General features: G+C 35.2%; 3 protein-coding genes and 1 non-coding gene across 4 annotated transcripts; all 4 read left to right on the top strand.

Annotated features, from left to right (window-relative positions):
- The first annotated feature begins 260 nt into the window (after positions 1-260).
- Positions 261-1,199, top strand: LOC100947743 (olfactory receptor 5D18-like). Its single transcript, XM_003802391.1, has one exon. The coding sequence runs from the start codon at positions 261-263 to the stop codon at positions 1,197-1,199; it is 939 nt and encodes a 312-aa protein (XP_003802439.1).
- A 7,020-nt stretch (positions 1,200-8,219) lies between these two features.
- LOC100948068 (olfactory receptor 5D18-like) lies at positions 8,220-9,158 on the top strand. The gene has a single exon (XM_003802392.1). The coding sequence runs from the start codon at positions 8,220-8,222 to the stop codon at positions 9,156-9,158; it is 939 nt and encodes a 312-aa protein (XP_003802440.1).
- A 9,041-nt stretch (positions 9,159-18,199) lies between these two features.
- On the top strand, positions 18,200-19,144 carry LOC100941532 (olfactory receptor 5D13-like). The gene has a single exon (XM_003802448.1). It carries the CDS (start codon positions 18,200-18,202, stop codon positions 19,142-19,144), a length of 945 nt encoding a protein of 314 aa, XP_003802496.1.
- A 2,674-nt stretch (positions 19,145-21,818) lies between these two features.
- Positions 21,819-21,961, top strand: LOC111722407. Its single transcript, XR_002771219.1, has one exon. It is a non-coding gene; the product is annotated as a U4 spliceosomal RNA (small nuclear RNA).
- The last annotated feature ends 3,404 nt before the right edge of the window (positions 21,962-25,365 follow it).

Raw genomic sequence — 25,365 nt, forward strand, 5'->3', positions numbered from 1 at the left:
ACCGGCCCCATGTGCCAGAGGGGGTGGGTTCAAACCTGGCCCCGGCCCCAAACTGCAAAAGAAAAAAAAAAAATTATCATGATGCTTTAAAGTCTTACATATTTAGAATATATTAGGTAATAAGCTCATAGATTCAGAGAGAGAGATTTTGCCTCATCCTCCAAGCTTGATAAAGATAGTCAACTATGGTTCCTATTTCCTCACTTCCTTTAATTTTGTTTTTAAATTTCAGGATTTTTAGGTTCTGATAAACAAAAGTCATGTCACTGACAGATAGAAATGAAAGTACGGCTACATTTACACTCTTGGGATTCTCAGATTACCCGAAACTGCAAATTCCACTCTTCTTGATGTTTCTTGCCATCTACAGTGTCACTGTGGTAGGAAATCTTGGGATGATTGTGATCATCAAAATTAACCCCAAACTGCACACCCCCATGTACTTTTTCCTCAGCCACCTCTCCTTTGTGGATTTCTGCTATTCCTCCATCATTGCTCCCAAAACCCTGGTGAACCTAATTGTAGAAGACAGAACTATTACTTTTTTAGGATGTATAGTTCAATTTTTTTTCTTTTGTACCTTTGTGGTAACTGAAACCTTTTTACTAGCTGTGATGGCCTATGATCGCTTTGTGGCCATTTGCAATCCTCTGCTCTACACGGTGGCCATGTCCCAGAAACTCTGTGCCTTGCTGGTGCTTGGTACATACACATGGGGAGTAGTGTGTTCCTTGATGCACACATGCTCTACTTTAACATTATCTTTTCGAGGTTTCAATATAATCAATCACTTCTTCTGTGAGTTATCCTCTCTGATTTCCCTCTCTCATTCTGGTTCTTATCTCACTCAGTTGCTTCTTTTGATTTTTGCCACTTTTAATGTAGTCAGCACATTGCTCATCATTCTCATGTCATATGTGTTCATCGGTGTCACCATCCTCAAGATGAGTTCAGCCAGTGGGCGCCGTAAAGCGTTCTCCACCTGTGCCTCCCACCTGACCGCCATCACCATCTTCCACGGCACCCTTCTCTTCCTCTATAGCATGCCAAACTCCAAAAACTCCATGCACACTGTCAAAGTGGCCTCCGTGTTTTACACAGTGGTGATTCCCATGTTGAACCCTCTGATCTACAGTTTGAGAAATAAAGATGTCAAGGATACAATTAGCAAGATAATGGATACAAAAATCTTTTCTTAAGAATATTATTTTAGTGGGATATTCCCTTGACATTTGAATAAAATGTGTCATTATGTATTTTAAAGATACTTGTTAATTAATTGAAGTTTGTGTTGAACAGTAAGCAAAATGAAAATATAATTTGGTTTAAAGAGAGTATGGTTGGCTCTATCCCTTACTTTCTAGAAAAGATATACAATCTCCTGTGAATTTCAGAACACATTGAGTACGACTCTTAGTGGTGGATCACTCGGTTCATGTGTTGATGCAGAATGCAGCTAGCCACAAGAATGAATGTGAATTGCAAAATATACAATCTCTCTAAGCTTTAGCATTCACCTGTCAAACTGGCATGGCATAAATCTGTTCATACTCTACAAAGAGGAAAATATCATATACGTATCATGTGCAGCAATTTTTGTAACTTAGAAAATATTACTTCATTCATCTTTCATATAAGTTATTAGAGTAGACTAGGCTTTTAATAAAAGTGTGAATTTTTCTTATAAAAACAAAAGCAGTTATGGTAAGACATTGTAACTTGGTCCTAAGCATGCAAAATCCAATGTTTATAATAGAGAAATAAAGAAATGACCATTGGGGCAGTGCCTATGGCTCAAAGGAGTAGGGCACCAGCCCCATATACCGCAGGTGGTGGGTTCAAACCCAACCCTGGCCAAAAAAAAAAAAAAAAAAAAGTGACCATTGAACAAGGCAGAAATAATAACATTGAAGGTTTGAGAGAAGAAAATGTTCAAATCTCTTTAGGCTTATAGGAAGCATGTGTTCATAAAGTAGGTGTTGTTTGAACTCTGTCTACATAAAGAGAATGGGCAGAGATTTAGAATATACGTTCTAGTAAGAAAAGAGTTTTCTTTCGAAGAAAGAGTATGTAGAAAATGAATTCCTTGCCTAAGCTATTACATATAAGAGTTTTTAATTTTCACCTAGGTTTCTTATAGTTTCCTGTTTTAGGTTTAAGTCCATCATGATTTAATTTTTGAGAGTGGTGAGAGGGGAGGATCATGTTTCAGTCTTTTACATGTGGCTATCCACTTTTCCCAGGCACCATTAATTGAACAGGGAACTTTTTCCCCAGTGTATGTTTTTACATGTTTTATCAAAATCAGATAGGAATATAAGTATGATTTCAACATGGTCTCTGTTTGTACACATAGGTGTATGTCTGTTTTTGTGCTAGTACTATTCCTGGAATTTTTTTCTTTAGTAGATCTTTGGTCTTGAGGATTCAAAGAATGAACCCATGGACCATAGATCTGTGGTAAGACAGAATTTATAAGCCAGAAAGGAATACAAGAGTGAAAATCACCAGAGTTTCTGACAGAGGGAAAGACCTGAATTAGAAGACTCCACGTGGGTTCTTTGTCTTTGGGTATATATAGTCTAACAAATGAGTGGATGTAGTCCCTTCCACTTGGGGCAAAATGTCAAGGTATTCCCTTCATGAAATTTCCCAGGCCTTGGAAACTTACATGAAATTTCTTAGGCCTAGAAGATGGGGGGTCTTCTTCAGTCCTGAATGGGGAAACCCTGTATCAGTACCATTCAGTTCTGGCTGTTGTAGCTTTGTAGTATAGTTTGACATCTGGTAAAGTGATGTTTCCTGCTTCTTTCTTATTACTTAAGTTTTCATTTGCTAGCCTTAAATACCACATGCAAACAACAAAAAGATCAAAAATCAACAGTTTAATAAATCATCTCAAGGAAGTAGAAAGACATGAGCAAATCCATCAGAAAAAAAAAGAAATAACAATGATCAGAGCAGAACTAAATGAAATTGAGAACAAAGTAATTATCCAAAAGAATAATAAATGAAAAAGTTGGTTCTTCAAAAAGATCAACAAAATTGACAAGCCTTTTGCTAGATTAACTAGAAACACTAACGAAATTAATAAGCTCAATTAAAAATGAAAAAGGAGAAGTCATAATTGATATTATGAAAATATATGTACAAAACATTTAAGAATGCTATAAAAATGGCCATGCCATAAACTCAGAAATGTGTAGAAAATTGATAGAATCCTGGAAACATACAATCTCCCAAGACTCAATCAGGAAAAAATAGAACTCATGAACAGACCAGTATCAAACACTCAAACTGAAGCAGCAATAAAAATTCTTCCAACTGAATATGTCCTGAATGAGAGGATTTTATACCCTAATTTTACTAAATCTACAACAAGGACCTAAATCTCCAACTTGGACCTGTATTATAGAAATTATTCCAGAATATTGAGAATAATATTGAGAAGAAAGGAATCCTCCATAACTTCTGTTATGATGCTCATATGACCTTGATACCAAAGCCAGAAAAGGACACAACAAAAAAGATAAACCTACAATATCCATTATGAATATAGGCACAAAAATTCTAAACAAAATTTTAGAATACTGAATTCAACACTACATCAAAAAAGAAATCATTGTGACCAAGTGTGTTTCATCCCAGAAATGCAAAGATGGTTCAATATAATCAACTCTAAGAATGTAATTCACCACAGAAAGGCATGCAAAAATGAAGATCACATGATCCTCTCAATTGTCACAAAAAAAGCATTTGACAAAATTCAGTACCATTCATGATAACAACACTCAACAATATCAGTATAAATGGAATATTCCTCAAAATTTTAAAGGTTATATATGACAAATCTACAGCCAACATCATAGTGAATTAGGAATAACTGAAAGCATTTCCACTTATAACTAGAACCAGAAAAGGTTCCCCACTTTCACCACTTTTATTCAACATGGTGCTGGAATGTCTCACCAGAGCAATAAAGCAAGAGAAGGAAATCAGAATGGTCCAAATGAGGAAAGAAGAGATCAAATTATTTCTCTTTGCTGATGAAACTGATACAGGACAAGTGGCGTCCCAGCCAGCTCAGTGGGGGTGGGGAGGGTTAGGGGGGTGGACTGGCTGCCTCCGCCTTGGCAGTGTTGATTTGGTGGCAATAAGCACAGGAACCGGCAGCCTGGAGGGTAGACAGGAAGGTCCCCGCAGGAGGCTTCACTAGCAGGAGGGGCCAGACAACTGCTGGGGAGACACCAGCTCCTTAGGTTTCTTTCCCCTTGTGCTTGCAGCTGACCAGGGAGTACCCATTTCCTAGGCAGGGAGTGAAAGGGATTATAGCTATTCATTCACAAACCAGACATGACCCAGACACAACCCAGACATGCTGTCCCAGACCACTAAATGTAACTACAGAGGGCCCCATTTGATTATACCCCTAGCCCAGAGTCAGACAGACAGACAGATAGAGATAGAGAGTGAGAGCTTTTCTCTTCTGACTTGGGTATTCTCTCCCTGCCAGGAGCTTTGGTGTTTTTGTATTCTTTTCTGTAAATAAATCCTGTCTTACCATTGATCTATGGTCTGCAAATTCATTCTTTGAATCATTGGGACCAAGAACCTACTGAAGATTAAATTCCATTATCAAAATGATCTTATATATAGAAAACCCCAACAATTGAAAAAAAAAAGATTCCTGAAATTAATAAATTCAGCAATGTCTCAGGTTACAAAATCAATGTACATAGATCAGTAGGTCTTTCATATAGGTCAACAATAATCAAGATGAGAATCAAATCAAAAGGCCCTTAACCTTACACAGTAGAAACAAACATTATTAAATGCCTAGGAATATATTAAATAAAGGTGACAAAAGTCCTCTATGGAGAAAATTATGAAACACTGAGGACAAAAGTTGAAGAGTTTGTAAACATATGGAAAAATATACAATGCTCATGGATTGGTAGAATCAACATTGTAAAATGTCTGTACCACCCAAGTGATTCACAGATTCGATGTGATTCCTATTAAAACAGGAATGTCATTTTTGATCTATTTTTGAATGCCTATTATTAAGTTTTTATTTTGAACGACAAGTGACAATTTTAAATAGTCATTTTTTGTAAAAAAAAAAAAAAATCCAGAGTTTTCTTTCGAAATTATCTTCTCTCTGCACTATAATTTATTATAGTTCTAATAGGTTTGAGTTTATTCCCAGTTTTATCTTGCAATAGATAATTATAGTTCCCTTACTATGTGCTCATTTCCTTTGTGTTCATTGGAACAGATCAGTGAACAAAACAATTAAAAAATCCTGCTTTCCTGGAATAATACATAATTTATAAAACATGCAAAAATAAGGATTTAAAAATGTTTTTAGCATATTAAATACTTTAAAGTTGGGTAGTAGGGTAACCTCTACAGTATAAGAGTGTGCTTATAAAGGTTTCACTTTAAAGCTGAATCTGAGAAAAAACTTAAGTTAATAATAGTAGTTAATAGTAAGAAGGCAATGTCCTAGGAGAAAATGCTGTAAGCAGTGAGGCTTGTCTTTTTTTTCTCTTTTCTTTCTTTCTTATAAAAAGGGAGAGAGCAGGGGAAACGAATGATAAATAGCAGAGATATTAAACAAAGCCTATCATTTCCCCAATTGAACATTTAGTTCGCAAATATTTTGCTTTAACTCTCAGTGGAACATGATGAACTGAAAACTTGACCTTCACATTTTATCAGGATGGCCAGAGCGTGTGATATGGAGGAAGAGGGTAAAGCCCAGCTAATAATCATTACTCAATCATTATTTGAAAATGATTCATTTTATAATTGCAGTATGTGTTATAATTGTAGGAGTGATTACAGGGCAGGAGAAGGTAATCTTAAAATGTAAATATTGAAGGTGACTTTTAAATATAAAAGTGGTTTTATATGAAATGCTCCTAATGCTGCTATGTGCTTTTTTTTTCCTCCAGGTTTCTGTTATATAAGCATTACATCAGATGAATGGAACTAATGTAAACTGCTTAAGAAGACCTCAAGAGAATGAGACGATAGAAAAGTCTCAAGGGTTCATATCTCCAACACTATAACTACAGATAAAAGAATGGTATCAATTCTAAGTTGGACACATACTACCGCTGCCATCAACAGGTTTGTTTTAAGATTCTAAAAATAGATCAATATTTATTTGAACTTAGACAACAACTTGGGCGAAAGAAAACTTACTCTTTAGAATAAACAGTTCTTCAAAATTATATGCAAGGAATGTTAAGTGCAATCTTTCTGGAAAGCTTTTTCCTGGAGGGAATGATTCTGCTAAATTCTTGAACCACAGTCCTTTGGAAATCTGGTACCTAGAGAGGGGAACAGAAGAGCTCTGAGAATTTTGGAAATTTGTATTACTTTTATTTATTTATTTATTTTAATTTTTGGAGGAATAGTCAAGGCAGAATGGCCAGTATTCAAGTGAAATAAACAGAGTTCAAACAGACTGTCTAGTGAATAAAAATAAAAATGACTAGTTTTATTAAGACAAAAACCAGGAAATATATGTGACCCCCTAAGAGTAAAATTAACAACAAAAGTGAGAGAAAATAGCAACTAAAAGGATACAGATTTCAATCAAGTATCGTATTTCCTGTACTCAAAGATACAGAGATATTTGTCTGTAATTCACTAGCCGCATTTGGGAAATAAGAGACAACACATTATATGTTAACATTAGTTTAAAATACATTTTTGAGTTTCTTAGATAAATGAAATGTGGCATGAAAATTTGAAAATTAGAAAGTATGGCTCTGTAATGGATTGTTTTTTGAAATTGTCCTTAAGGATGAAATTCTTGAGTATAGGACCTGGGACTGATTGAGTGTCCCAAAGGTGCATGGGATCGGACAACTTCAGTGGCAGGACATCTGAAACCTGTTTCCTGAGTTACATGAATAGAGTTAATCTTATCTTAAATGACAGCAAAAGAGATCCCATGTAAGGTACTAAATCAGAATTGTTAGGCCTGAAATAGGAAATAATAAATAAAATAATAATTATTTTATTACTAACAGTTTTCTCATGAAATGACTTCAGAGTTTAGTACTATTTCAAATTTTTAATCCTTCTCTTTCACAGGTAATATATGAATAGAGTGACTATACAACGTGCCTTGAAGAGAGATTGAGAGGTAGAAATACACACAGAGAGACAGAGAGACATTGGAAAGGGAAGTTTCTAAGTCAGAGTTTATAGAATAATTAGTTATGTTGGTTTGAGAAAATTTCCCTAAATCCTGTTATATATCTATGGCATGCAGCTATCACTACCTCATAGGTTTAGACTCTCTAGTTTGGTCACAGACTGAAAGTATAATTATTAATAAAAGAACAATGTGGGCATGTAAACATAGACATGATCGTACTATTTAGGTGCTGATAAGTGAATATGCATGCCTAAGAGCAGGAGGATCAGAACTCTTGTCACAGATGTGTACATTGGTCTTTATCTGCATGGCACTGGGAAATTTATGGTACCCTAGCCTCTGTTTTGTTATCTTTAGAACAAAGAAGCTAGAATACCTTTATAATTTGTCCTAATATTATCTATTTCTCAAGTAATAATCAGAGTCATAACATTCTCTGAGTTAAGGAGAATCCTTTCAGAGAAAAATTATCATGACATATTTTGATATACGATTTACTGGGTCAGACAGATAAAAATAGGTAAAATTGCTCTATGGAATTAACTGGGAAGGCACAAATATTAAGTATTAACACTAAATGTGTGTGGACCTAGGAAATAAAAATCACTTTGTTTAGAAATTTTGGGGTTTTGTTTCTGACTACAGGGCTAACATAATCGGTCACCACGTTATGTTAGACTGATCTTCGTGAATTTGCAATGTTCAAAGAGATCTCAAAATCATCTGTGAAGATTCGATTTAAAGTAAATATAAGTGCCTTACTCTTACTTTCTTTGAACCATAAATATTAAAAGCTATACCTGAGAAAATAGAGTTTAACTTATTAATTGTATTTTTATCAAGAAAATATTTTTAAAATGATGATTTAACATTTCATATATTTGGTATATTTTGGATAATAAAACCTATATCTGAAAGAGATATTTTGCCTCATCTTCAAACTTGGTAAGGGCAGGCAACCAAAGCTCCTATTTCCTCACTACCCTTAATTTTTTTTTATTTTCTTTTTAGTTCAAGGAGATTCTGTTAAACAAAAGCCATGTTACTGTCATGTAAAAATAAAAGTGAAGCTACATTTACACTCTTGGGATTCTCAGATTACCCGAAACTGCAAATCCCACTCTTCTTGATTTTTCTGGCTGTCTACAGTGTCACTGTGGTCGGGAATCTTGGAATGATTGTGATCATAAAAGTTAACCCCAAACTGCACACCCCCATGTACTTTTTCCTCAGCCACCTCTCCTTTGTGGATTTCTGCTACTCCTCCATCATTGCTCCCAAGACACTGGTGAACCTGATTGTAGAAGACAGAACTATTTCTTTTATAGGATGCATGGTCCAATTCTTTCTCTTTTGTACCTTCGTGGTAACAGAGTCCTTTGTACTAGCTGTGATGGCCTATGATCGCTTTGTGGCCATTTGCAATCCTCTGCTCTACACGGTGGCCATGTCCCAGAAACTCTGCACCTTGCTGGTGCTTGGATCATATGCCTGGGGAGTAGCCTGTTCCATGATATTGACATGCTCTGCTTCAAAGTTGTCTTTTCAGGGTTTCAACACAATCAATCACTTCTGTGAGTTGTCCTCCCTGATATCCCTCTCTTGTTCTGATACTTACATCAACCAGCTGTTGCTTTTCATTTTTGCCACTTTTAATGTAGTCAGCACACTGCTCATCATTCTCATGTCATATGGGTTCATCGTTGTCACCATCCTCAAGATGAGTTCAGCCAGTGGGCGCCGCAAAGCCTTCTCCACCTGTGCCTCCCACCTGACTGCCATCACCATCTTCCATGGCACCATCCTGTTCCTCTACTGTGTGCCCAACTCCAAAAACTCCAGGCACACAGTCAAAGTGGCCTCCGTGTTTTACACAGTGGTGATCCCCATGTTGAACCCCCTGATTTATAGTCTGAGAAATAAGGATGTCAAGGATACAGTCAGCAAGATAATGGACCCTAAAGTCTTTTCTTATTGAGAATGTTATATTTAGCAAAAATTTCCCTTGATGTATAAACAAAATGTGTCAATACAGATTAATATTAGAGATATCTTTAAAATAAATAGTTTATAATGTACAATGGAATTAAAATATCTTTTGGTTTAAGAGACTAAAAATGGTCTATTTCATCTGTAAAATTGTCATAGCTTAAGTCAGTTAATACTCTATGAGGATTAAGAAATAATTTACTTATTATGTATGGAATCTGTGTAACTTAGAATCTATTAATTCCATTCTTCTTTCTTATAAGTTACCTGGCATAGACAAGGCTTTTAATAAAAGTATGAATTTCTATTATAAAAAAGACAAAAGCAGCTATGAGAAGACATAGCTCTTGGCACTAAACATGCAAAATCCAATATTCATAATGGAGGAATGAGGAAGTGACCATTACGTATTTCCCAAAATAATAGATAACACTGAAGGTTTCAGAGATAGAAAAGTTCAAATCCATTTAGTTATATAGGAATGATATCCTCATAAGTATTTTTTGAACTTGGCCTACAAAAGAAGAATAGGCAGAGTTTTAGGATACACATTTCAGTAAGAAAGGAGCCTTACTCAGGAGAAAAAGGCACAAATAAAATCAAATGGGTAAACATGTAATAATGAGTCAAAGATTATAGATATTTTTTGAGCTAATAGGGTATAACATGTGAGTGTTAATTGACACGAAAAAATTCAACTAAGACATGATGTGTATCCTGAATATATTTTCAAAGGAGCTCCAGTCTGTAAGTGTGAGAAAAGATGAGACTCTTCACCAAAGGCCTAGAAATGACAGATCAGATCATAGAAAATCTCTTGCCAGACTAGGAATGATGAGGAGTGCCTGCCCAGCCAGTAGTTCATGCTACTATTTTGCCTCCAAGGACATCACAACATGATGAGTCCTTTATGTACTCTTTATTTTCAGAGCTTGGAAATAATCTCTGAACCTTTCTCAACAGAATTCCCACCCTGCATTAAAAAAAGAAAGCGGGGAGCACTCTAAAGTATTGAAGGCTAATTCCCTAGGTCAATTTATTCAAAATAAAATGAAGATCAGATAATCACTAACATCAAGACCTATTTAACTTGGCTAATTAAAAATGGAAGCTCTGTCTTACCTTAACAATTCACTTTTGCTTGAATACTTTGTATGCCGTTCTCCTCTCTGCTCAATAAAATCAGATGAGATTTCAAGCATGTTATCAAAATAGTGGAAGAAATAAAGTTCTTGTTTTGTTAAGGAAGAAAAAACTAACCTAGGAACAAGTATATAATCTTAACAGAGTTATGAGGAATTCTCATATTATTAAGAATTTATGGTCATTACTTAAGTGTTCATTTCATAAATATAACTTGGTGTGGCATCAAATAATTATTGTATGCAGAAAAATAGCCAGAAAAAAATTGTTTTAAATATTGGATACTTGATGAGGAATTGCTTTTCTTCCTTGAGTTTTGTTGCTCTGAGCAACAAAAAAAATGATAACCTATGCTACTTAAATAAATTCTGATTCTCTTTGAAATTATAATTTATATTACCATTAAATTGAAATTGAAATTCCACACTATTTTAAAATTTAAATACTTGTCATGTGAACAAGCACAAACCAGTGCGTATGATAATGAGGAAAAAAATGCCCAAATCCCCATTGCTTGGGCTGCCACCTAGCAAGCTACCAGCCTTGAGTGTGAAGTCCTCTTGGATGATCTGACCTGTCAGCTGATATTGCACACACCAGCAAGCCAAGCCAAGATCAGCCATGCCAGGATCAAATCAACAGAACTATGATGATCACTGCAGTAGGGTCACAAGTGACTGTTGGGTCTAAGCAACAAATTTTGGTGTGCTTTTGCTCACTTTCTCAAATTCTAATACCTGGATATTGTATCTTGCTCTAGGTTTGGAAAGTTCTCTGTTGTTATTTCTTTGCATAAACTTCCTACCCCTATCTCTCTTTTTACTTCCTCAGTAAGGCCAATTACTCGGAAATTTGCTATTTTCCAGATGTTGTAGGCATGCTTTTTTCTCATTTTTCCTTTTTTTCCCTTTTGGCTATAGTTTTTTCAAATAGCCTCACAAAGTCTATCCTCTGCTGAGTCAGTTCTGCTATTGGGAAACTCTGCTGTGTTTTTGATTTATTCATTTGAAATCCTAAGCTCTGCATTTTCTGCTTGGGTTTCTGTTTGTTTGTTTTTTATTATGTTGATTTTTTTTAAATTTCTCATATACTTCTTAATTCCTTCTTTGTGTTTCCTTGATGTTCTTAGAACTTCTTTAGGACAGTTATTTTGAATTTTTTTGTGTCTGAAAGTTCTATCTCCATCACGTCTGCATTGGTCGTTGGTACTTCATTTAGTTCATTTGGTGACATCAGTCTTCCTGGATGTCCTTGATGTTTGTGAATATACATTGATATCCGGATATTGAAGAGTTAGGTATTTATTCTAACCTTCACAGTCCAGGCTTATTTGAACTCATTCTTCTTGAGAAGGCATTCTGTGTACTCAAAGAGAATTAAGCATCCTAGTCAAAGTCCCTGACCACTATAGCTGTATCAGCACTGGGTTTTCCCCAATCCCAGGGATGCTCTGACTCTTGCAGACTCCCTGTGGTACCATGTGGGGAGCTGATATGTGGTTCCTCTGAAGTTGCTTAGTTGTGTAGGTTGTTCGTGAATTAGGTGTTCACGCAAATGGAGATTTCCACTCAGCTGTATTTTTCTGCCCTGTAGGTTTTCAAAACCTGGGAACATTACCTCAAAGTCTTCCCCAAATCACATTGTATAATGATTGTGCCCATCTGTTATAATTCCTCATGGATACAACTTATTTAAAACAATACAGTTTGTTTCAAATTTAAAATTATTGATTTCATTAAAGCTTGTTAATACAATATTTGTAATATGGTATTATGTTATGTGACTTAAATACATTTCACCAAAGCTTAGGGCTTCATATTGACATTATTTAATTTACAGATAATGATCTTGAGATTAATTCAAATCAAATATTTAAATGTAAAACAACTTTTAAAATAACATTTTTCATCTTTCTAAGTCTGAGATACTTATATGAGCAGATCTGCCTTCTGTGAATGGGTTGTCTCGATTACAGGAGGCATCCCTGCCAATAAAGTTCTTGATAGATGCTCTTTTAGCCTTCTTGTCATAGTTCTACTCTGTTTTCTGTTGTTTCTCATCTTTTGCCAGCTTTGGGTTTGGTTTCTTTTTCTTTTTCTTATTCCCTGAGTCCTGGCATTATGTTGCTAACTTGTGATTTATCTTTTTCATTTAGGCATTTAATGCTAGGTACATCCCTCTTATTACTGCTTTACTGCATACCAGAGATTTTGTTAGCTTGTGTTACTATTGTCATTCAATTTAAATTACTATTGACTGAAAGGTCATTCAGCAGCAGGTTGTTTACTTTCCATGTATTTGTGTAGTTTTGAGATTTTACACTGGAATTGATTTCTAGTTTTATCTGAATGTAGTCTGAGAAGATACACGGTATGGTTTTGATTTTTTTAAATAAATATTGTGCCCACTCTCAGTGGTGCTTGCCTGTAATTATATCACTCTGGGAGGTCTAGACAGAAGAATTTCTTGGAGCCAGAAGTTCAAGGCCACCCTGGGCAAGAGACAGACTCCATCTCTATAAAATATAGAAAAGTTATCTGTGTGTGATGTCATGTACCTCTTCTATTTCTAGCTACGTGGAGGCTGAGGTAGGAGGATTGCTTGAGTAAAGAGTTTGAGTTTACAGCGAGCTGTGATAATCCCACTCTACACCAGCCCAAGTAATAGAGTAAGACCCTGTCTTGAAATAAATTGCTGAGACTCATTTTGTAGATGAGCAGATGTTTTATTTTGGCAAAAGTTCCTTGCACTGATGAGAATAATGCATATTGTGCAGTTCTTGGCAGAATGTTCTGTAGACATGTTTGGTCACGATTTCTCTAGTTCTGTCACTGAGCACGGGGATTCTTCACTCTTATATTTATTTAATTTCTGAAGTCTAGTAGATCATCTTTGTCTTTTCTTTAATAGTCATTGGTTTAAAATCTGTATTATCTGCATTTTGGTTTCCATCATGTGGGACATTTTTCCCTACCCTCTTTTCCCTGAGTCTATGAGACTTTATATGAGTTAAAGGGAATTATTGGAGTCAGGAGATGTTTAAGTTATTCTTTTAATCCATTCTTCTAATTTATGTCTTTTAAGTGGGCCATTTAGACTATTCACACTCAATGTTGATAAGTGAGATGCTGTGTAGTCAACATGTGGATTTTTAATGATTGCCTTGTAATCTCTTCTGTGTCACTATTTTATAAGAGCTGTAATTTTTAATTGTGAGTATTTTTACACTGATGAGTATCAACCATTCTTTTTGGTGCTGGGAGTACTCTTCAATATTTCATTTAGGGCAGGTCTAATGGCACAAATTCTCTTATTGTTTACTTTTCTGGAAAATCCTATTTCTTCTTCATTTATAAAAATTAATTTTAGAGGATATAAATTGTTGGCTGACATTTATTTCTGTTTAAGAAGATAGAAGATTGGACCCCAATCCCTTCTAGCTTGTAAAGTTTGGGCTGAGAAGGTTATGGTTAGTCTAATGGATTTCCTTTGTAAGTTATTTGATATGTTCATCTCACAGTTTGTAGAATTTTCTTCTTCATTTTGACGTTCACCAGTCTGATCAGTATGTGCCTTGGTGATGTTTGCTTTGTTTATTTTATTTGTCTGTGTTATGATTTGTTTTTATTGAGTGGATATTGAATATTTTCAACATAATTTTTATTCATTTTATAAAATCAATATATGATTTATTCCTTTATTATTTTAACATTTCAATTTATAAATTTGTTATTTTAAGAAGACATAGATACAATGATATTTCATGACTTAATTGTACGAGCATAAGGTTGATCATTTTAAAAGAGAAATATAAATTGCTTTCAATGGGGGTGGCACCTGTGGCTCAAGGAGTAGGGCATTGCCCCATATACCAGAGGTTGTGGTTTTAAACCCAGCCCCAGCCAAAACTACAGCAAAAATAAATGAATAAATAAATTTCTTTCAATGAACTGAATCATGGTTCAAAAGATTATTTATACAAAATTTAAAAATCAAGAATTTACATTCTACTGTTTATGCGCCTCAAAACACGTACACAATATACATATAAAGACAGAAAAATAATACAATGGTTATCAACAGTTATCTGTTCATTGTTTCATTCTCACTGATTTTTTATTTCCTTTGTGTTATACTATAGTTAACATATTTTCTATGTGAATTTGTATAGTTTCTGTAATAAAAAAATTCTATAATAAATTAATGAAGTAAACTTGATGAGATATTGTCTCCTGTGATTAACAAGATATTACATTTTGCAAAAAAACGCCACCTGGGAAGACATTTAATCTATTTTCTGACTTTGTGATCTAACAGTAAATACTTCAGAAAACATTCTCTGTAGTTTAGTAAATGTTCTCTTGAGTCTAAATCCCCAAGGTTACAGAGGCATACATAATCCCTGCATTTTGTTCTGAGGAGTCAGAATCACTCACCAACCTTTTCTGCTCTTGCCTCTTTCCTTGAGTTTTGTTAGGTATTAGGAAAGAAATATATTCCTGAAACATTAATTGAAGTTTATTGTAGACTACTGCTTTATAAGCCAAATTTTTTATCTTAAGTAATGCCTAAGTTCTGACTCGGTACTTCCTTGGAGACTACTAACAAAAGCGAGTAGGATCTTTGGGTGAGTTGGTTTCAGAGGGGTGATGTATCTTCTGTTGTCTTTCTTTCATTTGGGGGACAGTGAAGTAGAAAACTCAATTCAGTTTGCCAGATCTACAAAGTCTGTCTTCCCAAAGGCTCAGTTTATTGGCTCTGATCTCTTCATCTTTCTCTGGGGTATCAATCCTGATTTTTGCTTCCAGGGTATCAACCATGTGCCTAGCATAGAACTGTCACACTGAAAAAAAAAAATTAAGGAATATCATGCATGTAAAATCTAAAACCTCTCAACATCTTATAGAAAAAAAAAGAATAATAAGCATAACATAATAGTGAACAGAATACATCATTACATTTTCACTTCCTGATAATAATGCCTATAGGTAAGCCAAGAGTGTAGAAGGTACTGATGGAGTAAGAAAAAAAAAGGAATGCTACTCTGGGATAGTGATTTTCATCTAATGCTTTATGTATCGAAAATTCTGCATCAGTGTGTTAGAAAAAAGAGGACATCCAGGTAACAGAGAATCTAAATCAAATAAGTCAAAAAAAAAAAAAAAGAAAATTATTATTCATTATTAAGTGAGACTACTGGTGTGAATATAGAAGGTCGATACAGTGGAGTAGCGATGATAAGGTTTTAAGTAAAACAAACACAGAAATGTTGATTTGATAATAAAATAATAGAGATTATACAAGAATAGAATAAAAAATAAAATAATAGAGATTATACAAGATTTCCATAATCCCCACAAAAATTGAGGTATGAATGATCTCACCGTGTGGGTAGGAGCACTCCAGGGAAGGCAGCTATGTCTCTACTCCCATAATCTACTGGAGTAGTGATAGCAGTTTGGTAAATCTTCCATAGACACAAACCTGAGATGAGAAACAGAGCACCAGAAAGGGTTGGATCATCGTGAGACAGCAAAGGAAAAATGGAGAAAATTTATTGAAGAGTAGATCTTACTGAATTAGAACCCTTAGCAGAGAGGACCAAAGGAGATACATAAAAATGTGCCAAATTAAACTTTGATATTTTCAGCTATGCTCACATGCCCACTGCTGCCCACGTTAGCCCTTGATCTGCTTTGTAGATATTTTATAATGACATAACAATTGCAAGATAAAATCAGCCATGGTATATGTATGAGTGAGAAAAAAAGTAAAAGAAAAAAAATTCTAAAAATTAAAAGCAGCGAGAATGGGCGCAGTCTACACTTGTCAGCCTCTGAGCAGTGTTCCTTAGCATCAGTTCTCGATGTAATTCTACATACCTATGACACATGTACCATCCTGTCAGAATTGTTTTCATCTGATTGATGAAGAAGCTGAGGCTCCAAAAATTTGAGAAACTGATGAAAGTTCACACAGCAAATGACAAAGCCTGAAATCAAAATTAAACCTATGTGTTCCAAAGCCCATGCTTTCTTCACTCTACCTGGCTGTCATGAGCTGTTTGTCTTTCCCTGACCTATAAGAAAGAAATGTGCTTTTCTTCTGAATGTCAGATATCATGTTTAGTTACAAGGGAGATAAAAGTTCCTTTTTACTTTGAAATGGTCAGACAAAAACAGTGTCTTTGTCTGAGGTACTCACACTCATAGTCTTTAATTAATATGCACAATTCAGAGCTCAAATTATTTTAAATTCATTATTAAATGATTAAAAAGACTTGTGGTTATGAGTTGCTTATGAATTTTAGATACTGATGCATTCTCAATATGACATTTCCAATATAGTATCGACTGTGCTACTTAGAACTAGATAATCTCATATATAGCTTTAATCAAACCCCTCTATAATACCTAGGTTGGCAAAGTTCTTGTCTCTAGAAAGTTTGGGGGTCACTGTGTAAGCACTGAAGATTTTTAACATATTCTCCAGCTTGCTCTAAAGAACAATGGAAGGCTTGGACAAAACATATTTTGTGTTACTTTCCAATGCAGATATTTGATGAATATTTAATAATAGAATATGTTTATAAAGTTACCAGATTAAAAAATAATAACGAGTTAAAAGACAATGAACAGATAATGAAAAAGGGGTCTAGATGACTATGTTAAGAGCATGAGTGAAACTAAGTGAGAAAAAACTTAAGAAAGAAAACAAAGAAGTAAAGAACCTGTCAAGATGTACCTTCCTCATCTTACCAGGTTGCTACCTTAGTTTGGAAAAGAAATCAGTAACAACAATAGAATCAATAAGAAAGATTGCAGACATCCAATACCGTATTTCCTTAAACATCCAAATATATTTTCAAAACTCACATATTCCCCTGATGCCTCATAGAAGCCGGCTGCCCAGGGAGGCTCAGACTGAGGAGACGAGTGTGACAGCGTCATCTCTTCTAATGCTTCACTTTTCCTAATTTCTCCTTTCTGTTTTAGTGGTAAATTTATATTCATTGCTGTATTAGAGGTATTAAAAAGCAGAGACAATTAGAACAATGGAACTGTGAAATAATGCTTCTAAAACACTGTAGAAGAATTTTCTATCCATCCTAAAGAAAATTACAATAGCAGCCCCATATTCATGGTTTCACTTCCTGCATTGCCATAGTTACCTATGGTCGACTACAAGTGAACAATACTAAATGGAAAATTCTAGTAGTAAACAATTCAGAAGTTTTAAATCATGCCACGTTGGGAATAGTGTGATAAAATCTCACAGTGTCCATCCTGCCTGGGACTTTAATCATCCCTTTGTCCAGCTTATCTAAGTCACTTAGTCACTTGGAGCCATCGTCTTTATCATAATGACCATCACTGTATCATATGCCTGTGATCAAGTGACCCTGATTTTAATTACTCATGGCCCTAAAGTATACAAACAGTGATGCTGATTTTGTATAATTATTCTATTTTATTATCTGTTATGAAGATAAATTATTAAGCTTTATCATAGGTATATACAAATAGGGAAAAAAATAGTACATACAGTAGTTGTTACTAACTGTGGTTCAGGCATCCCCTGGGAATCTGGAAACACATTCCTAGAGGGATGGAGGGACCACTATACTTCAAGTTCTGCTACTCAGGATCAACTTCAAAATCTAGTTGATCACTAACAAGCTGTCTAACCTCAAGCAAATTCCTTACCTCACATATGAATCAGCTTGTTTATATCCAGCTTGTTTTTATAATTCATTTATTATTTGGATATTTAAATTAATGTTTTAGTGTTTTGGTGCAATGTCTGAAATATGTTAAATATTATACAAATATGCTACTAGATAATTATTGCTTTTATTTTCATTATTTCAGATTTTCTTCGACCACAATGCAGTTAGCAGAAGGAAATCAGAGTTCTCCAGCCACCTTCATCCTCTTGGGCTTCTCAGAATACACAGATCTCCAGGTGCCCCTGTTCCTGGTGTTCCTGACCATCTACACTGTCACTGTGCTGGGGAACCTGGGCATGATCATGATCATCAGGGTCAACCCCAAACTCCACACCCCCATGTACTTTTTCCTCAGCCACTTGTCATTTATAGATTTATGTTATTCCACCACGGTGACACCCAAATTGCTAGAAAACTTGGTTGTGGAAGACAGGACCATCTCCTTCATGGGATGCATCATGCAGTTTTTCTTGGCTTGTGTATTTGCAGTGGCAGAAACCTTCATGTTGGCCGTGATGGCCTATGACCGGTTTGTGGCAGTTTGTAACCCTCTGCTCTACACAGTGGTCATGTCCCCAAAGCTCCGTGCATCCTTAGTGGCGGGACCCTACACATGGGGAATAGTCTGTTCCCTCACACTCACCTATTTTCTCTTGACATTATCCTTCTGTGGCTCTAACATCATCAATAACTTCCTCTGTGAGCACTCTGTCATCGCCTCTGTCTCCTGCTCTGACCCCTCCATCAGCCAAGTACTATGTTTTGTCATTGCCATGTTTGATGAGGTGAGCAGCCTGGGAATCATCCTCACTACTTATATTATCATCTTTGTCACTATCCTGAGAATGCCTTCTGCTGGTGGGCGCCAGAAAGCTTTCTCCACCTGTGCCTCCCACTTGACTGCCATCACCATTTTCCATGGGACAGTCCTGTTCCTTTATTGTGTACCCAACTCTAAGAACTCATGGCTCATAGTCAAGGTGGGTTCTGTGTTTTATACAGTCATCATCCCCATGCTGAATCCTTTGATCTACAGTCTCAGGAACAAAGATGTGAAAGAGAGTGTCAGGAAGTTGATGAATCACCCAACACAATTATGTTGAGCACTTATATCCCCCAAAGGAATCAGATTTATTATATTCAGATATGTTTAATGTTTCTAGTAGAGAGGATGAGTCAAATTATTTAGTTCATTCACCAGAGTTTCAAGTGTATTGCAAAGAAAAAAAATTATTTGATTGTTTATTTTTTTCTTCACTTCAATGTTCAGAAAAAGTGTGAACCAGATGTGAAGTAATACAAATGTTACAAAGTGAGATGAGTATCATTTCTTAAACTGTTTGTGTCCTCCCTAAAGTTTAGAAGTAACTATTTGGAAATAAAATCTTTGCAGATGAAATTGAGTAAGGATGAAGATGAGATCCTAGGGCATCCCTGGACCTAAATCCAATGAGTGTGTCCTTAGATGAGACAGTCAATGAGGACACAGAGGTACAGAGCAGGGAAGACGTTATGAACACAGAAGCCACTCAGCAGTTTGTTGACAAGATCCAGGGGGCAAATAAGTATGCTCCCCGTGTCTTATCACCTTATATTGGTTTCAGATTCAGGTTTCAAGAATTATGAGAAAAGAAATTTCTCTTGTTTAAAGCCACTGGATAGCTGATATTTTTATGGTAAACCTAGGGAACATAAGTAACAAGAAAATATCAGACTATTAAACCTTAACCTCTCAATTTATATATTGTTATAACAAATCATTTTTTAAAAATATCTTTCAACTTAATTTTAGCAATGAAAATTTCAGAGTTACAGGGGAAATCTCAAAAGCCATAGCTGAGTAGTGGTGAATTTGGAAGAACAAGTCACAACAGACTGGGGTACCATCTGTAAGGGCCTAACAAGTTCTTTGTTCCTTTTTCCCCAAGATCCTTCTATATGTTTCTTATACTACAGAAAGAGATTTTAAACTTGACACCATATATCAAATGTAAATGTTGATGTGATGTATCTTCCTGAAAGAGTAGATAGGGGTAGAAAAACAAACAAACAAAGAAATCACAATGAATCTGAGCATTCTCAGAAAGTGACATGTCAAAGTCCATTGCCTATTCATTAACACGGTGGAGACTGGTATATTTCATTTCAGAAACAGTTTGTATAATTGTTTTGCTTTTTAAAATCAATAATTACTTGATTGCACTTTTATCCCTGCATACAACGATTTTTTCCCCATCATTCATGGTTGTGATTATATTGATTCAGTTACCCTCTAAATTGATTATTCAAGTGTTGGACTTGGAGTTAGAAAAAGGAATATGGATGTTACCTGTGTTTAGTGCTTCTTTATCATGGTTTGTTCATACAACCCCAGGACATGTACAGTGTGGGCACCTGATGTGGTTACCTTCCATCGCCTTACTGATTAAATAGTTAGTAATGGTTTTCCCAGAGTTACCACATGCATGTCAAATAAATCTTAACTTCATGTTACACTATAAAGGTATCCAGTGTCTTGTCTTATATATGTGAGAGCGTAAGCAATTATTGAACACAGAAGGAAACTGACTTTGTATTCAAATCTTTCTTAGTTGTCAACCAGAGATCACAAATACCTTTACCATAATTCTGACCAATTTCCAACGTACATGTTTTTCAGATAATATGACTCAAAGTTTGTTATGTACATATATATATATATTTTTTTTTTCTTCTGGTGGGGATAAGACTCAATTGGTGTAGAGTCATTAGAGATGCTTTAAAACGAACTTGTTATTTCTACCACCTACACTAATTTCAAGATTTTAATAATTACATAACATCATAACAAGTAAAATATTTAAAAATTCTAAATTAGTAATATCATGTTTTCTTGATCCTTGTGCAGTACTTCATATATATATTCTGCCTGTTAAATAATTTATTTGCATTATTTAAAACATTGCAGACAAAATCTTTCAAGAGTAAGCCATATGGAAGCTAGTAGGACAGGGGAGCTTTACACAGTTGTGTCTCAGAGCTGAGCTCCATCCACTAGCACTGTGTTACACCTGCACATGTGATCTCTTCTCTGATGCCCTGTTCTCATTGTAGGTCCCATACAGTTCATATTTTTAAGTATTTTTTATTTTTTTAATTTAGAGATCTTTTCCTTTTCAGTTTAATGGAGATTTTACAAAATCTGAGAAGCTTCTTTAATATCATAGTTACTATTTCAGACAATGTTTGATCCCTTTGGATAACCTGGTCTCAGAAACTCAAACATGTAGGCTTCTGGTATAAATAATTAATAATATATCTGCACTGAACACTGGTTCATATGTATGAGAGAACCCTGTTCGCAGCTGGCTTAAGTTTCAGAATACTGGTGGCTCATTCCCCATATTTCTGATACAATTGTTTTTGACATAGGCCAAAATGTCAAAACAAGGGATAATTTTAGTTTATGGGAAAGAGTGAAATAATAATTTGCTGCTCACATTCCTGAAGTATAGCATCTCACTTTTACTTTTTAGGTTTCAAGAAAAATTATACATGACTCAGGAGAAAAGTGATGTGAGGTCTTAGATATGCAGTAAAACTACCTGTGGAAATATGTCCCTAAGCAACAGATTATTGTTTTCTATATTAAAGTCTCCACACATTAATGAATTGAACAGGAATCCTAGTAAGAGTTGGCTTCTCTTAATATTATAAAGGAGAGTTTCTTCAAAATATTACAGTAAGGTGAATTCTGAAGACACAGAAAACAAAATAAATATTGCTACCCTAAAGTTAAGCTTTACACATTGGCAGTATCATAGCCAATGAGGTTTATCTGAGATGCGATTATTGCTAATTAAAGTTATAGCACCTGCCATCAACATGTTGAAAAGGGAAGCATGAAAATGAGAGAAAAATTGTGTAACACATTTCATTGACAAAAGATCAACATCTACAACATAGAAATACCTGTAAAAAGTTAAGGAGAGAAAGACAGTAAAAAGAATAGTGGTAAATATGAAGCGAATAATTTTGTCTGTGTGTATCATACAAATAATATTTTCAATATATACTGTGACATGAAAAATTTTGGCAAATCACCGCTCTGGACAAACTCAAGTACATTCTCCCCAAAAGAAATGTACAATAATTTTCAGTTACATGTTGACAGTAATGACAAAATTAAAGAAAGACAATGGCCTAATTGACATAAAAAGTGTTAAAATGTGTTACAGACATACAATCTCATTCTGTTAAGACAGAAAACAATTATTACTTGTTCCATTATACAAGATTGCATGGGACATAGAGTGGTTTAAAATGGCTTGTTTGGGGCTATATTTGTTTCTAACTCACACACATTCAGAACACACAGCACACCTCGGACAAAATATTTTTATGAATATATAACCACATCAATGGACATCTGGGGTATGAAAATGCTTTTTTGTTCATCAAAATTTTTGGAAATTATATCTGTGTTTTCCATACACACACATATATACCATTTATGTAGGATGAAGTTGAGAATTGAATTGGATTTACATAGTTTTTGCATTTTGATTTTCACATATTTCTCATATACATACTTATATATGCTTTATATATTTATATATATACATAAATATGTGCACACACGCACACACATCTATTTGGTTGCCAAGCATAACTGATGCATCTGGAATCAGCCACATGCTCAAATCACAGCATGTGGATGTGACTTTACAGGAAATACGAATATTGCAACTAATTTTGTAAACAGATTAATCCACTGAAATTGTAAGCTAGACTATATTGTAGTTGTTTTTGCTGAAGAAGAAAGATCTTGTGGTCTAGATTTGAGGGTAAAAATAATTTGTCATTTCCTACCATCCTGTGGGTTGACTCAGCACTTCCTCTGCTGATCTCACTTGGGTTCACTCATGTGCCTTGGGGCTGGCTGTTGGCTGTCGTGTAGATATTGTCCCAAGCAGTCTCTGATCCAATAGCAGGTTACACTGGCTTTCTTATGTGGTGATCTCAGAGCAATGTTTAATGAGAAAGAAGAAGCCATAAGGCATTTTGGAGCTTCAAATTAGAATGTTCACAACACCACTGCCACATTTTCTTGACCAAGCAAGTCACAATTCCAACATAATGAATCCTTCATTGTGTTCTCTAGTGAAAGCCCAACTCTCCTGATGGAGGAGACCTCTATCTTCCTACAGCTCACAGTTTCATATATGGGAAGTAAAGATTTAGCTAATGGCTCATTAAGAGTAATAGGTAGAATAGTCATTCCTGTTTAAACTTTGGACCCACAAATTCTGTCTCATAATTTATTAGAGACACAATAATGTATATTATTAGTTGCAGACTTAAGTATACTCATATGACACATTCAGGATGACTTTACTCCACCCATCTAAGGAATTGCTACAGAGCTTCTGCCATAACTAAGTTTCAACAGATGCTCCCTAGGTTGCAAGGACACTTTCTGAATCTCTAAATACAAGAAGAATTTTTGTTCATTGCTATCTTTCTGGGCCACCTCAGAGCAGAACTATAATGCTGCCCTGGCACTTACCCACCATTGCATCGTGCCAGCATTTCACAGTGTATTGTGAGAACCATCAGAAAATCAGGTTTATGTTTGTTCTTTATTCAAGGTGTCTTAATGAATGCCCTGTGAGGTGTGAGTTTAGGTTTCGAAGATGGAAGCGGTATAGCAAGGGCATAAACCATGATTGTACCATTGGCTCATACAATTAACGTGTGTCTCCTGGAATAAGAGTTCTGCCGACTGCCTTCCTACCTAATTGTATAGATTAGTAGGATAGGCAACACTCCATTTATGATGGAAATATAGATATCATGGTACTTTTCAATTATTCTGTCTCTACCAGAGTTCATTAAAAAGTCAGAAGCTGTTTCTCAAAAGGAGAAGACTTGTCCACAGAGGAAGTGATGGCTTTGCTTTAAAATCCTAAGGGCCTATCTGTAATTCATTGTAAGGAACTGTTCAAAGTTCTGAAAAACTCCTGTCTTTCATAAAGACTTCGAGGACAATCATAAGTGCGGAGTCACATGGCCCAAATAGCACAGTAGTTTGCTAGGTAGGCTGGCCTTATTATATCATTATTCTTGCTTGAGGACCTACTCTAAATTGATCACTTTTGGTGTCATCTCGTAAATACACTGGAGTATTGTCTACATCAGTATCTACTGCCTACAGAGTCCAAAAGGGTCCACTAAATTTTGGAGCAGATGAGGCAATATTTTAGTTTCTGTTTTAAATTTCAGAGGACATTTTAATTGGTGATAGCTAATTTCATCCTGCAATTTTACTATGTAATTTCAAGGAAATTCCAGTCATTAAACATGGTACAATAAACATGGCATTCGCTTAATTACCTGTTTTGATGCTTATGAGGAATGAGTTGCTAGTGATTCTCCGGAGTTTGAGTCCCCAGGGCTACAGAGTCAGATGTAAGTGCCTTGGTGTCCTGAGGCATACACAGCCTACTGAGAAACAGGAGGGTGGCAGCCTGTTTCTCTGTAGCAGGTAAGTTTATTCAAGGTCCAATGAAACTATAATAATAATATCTTCCTGACATTATAACTGGGGGTCTGTGATTTTTCTTTTTATGCTAAGTCCCTATAAATGTTAATTAATTCTGTGCCCAAGAATATTAAAGAAAAAAGTTAATGCTCATGGAAATATTTGGCTTCAGGTCTATTAATAACAATAATTTTCCAAAGATTAGAAAAAATTTCCTACCTGAAAATGGATGGTTACTCACATTCCATCTATATGTACTTTAAACTAGTGTATAAACTTTTACAAGAATGGAAAGTAGACGGTCTTCAGAAAACGCTTAGCTGATAAATGCTGTGACCCTTAGGAGTTATCTATGCGATGCCAGGGCTATGGCAGGTGGTAACCCTTATGCTATAAACCATAATAAAGTGTGCACTCCACTCAGAGATTAAACCTCCTAAACCCCTCAGAAAATGAGGATATTCAACAAAAGATGTAGCCTTTCTGGAATAAATATTGTAAAGTGAATTGCAATAAATTTTTCTAGATATCTTTATTATTTTATTTTGTTATTGGAATAGAAACATATTGTTTTAAATATTTTAATTGATTTGTGTCTATGAGAAAAATACATTAGCACTGCCTGTTGTTCTTGGAGGCAAATACCTGATATTTCTTCAGAGAATATTCACTAGTTTATGTACAGACATTTACCACCATTAGTAACTAGCTAATGTGTGGAACAACCATTAGTAACTAGCTAATGTGTGGATGGGCATACATTCAATTTAAATACTTTTATGGACACTTAAATTGTAATGA

Source organism: Otolemur garnettii, unplaced genomic scaffold (genome assembly GCF_000181295.1).
Source record: "Otolemur garnettii isolate 467f Iridium unplaced genomic scaffold, OtoGar3 scaffold00247, whole genome shotgun sequence".
Taxonomy (NCBI): Eukaryota; Metazoa; Chordata; class Mammalia; order Primates; family Galagidae; genus Otolemur; species Otolemur garnettii.

Excerpts from the sequence above, each read along its gene's own strand:
- LOC100948068 (XM_003802392.1), top strand. The coding sequence starts at position 8,220 with ATGTTACTGTCATGTAAAAATAAAAGTGAAGCTACATTTACACTCTTG.
- LOC100941532 (XM_003802448.1), top strand. The coding sequence starts at position 18,200 with ATGCAGTTAGCAGAAGGAAATCAGAGTTCTCCAGCCACCTTCATCCTC.
- LOC100947743 (XM_003802391.1), top strand. The coding sequence starts at position 261 with ATGTCACTGACAGATAGAAATGAAAGTACGGCTACATTTACACTCTTG.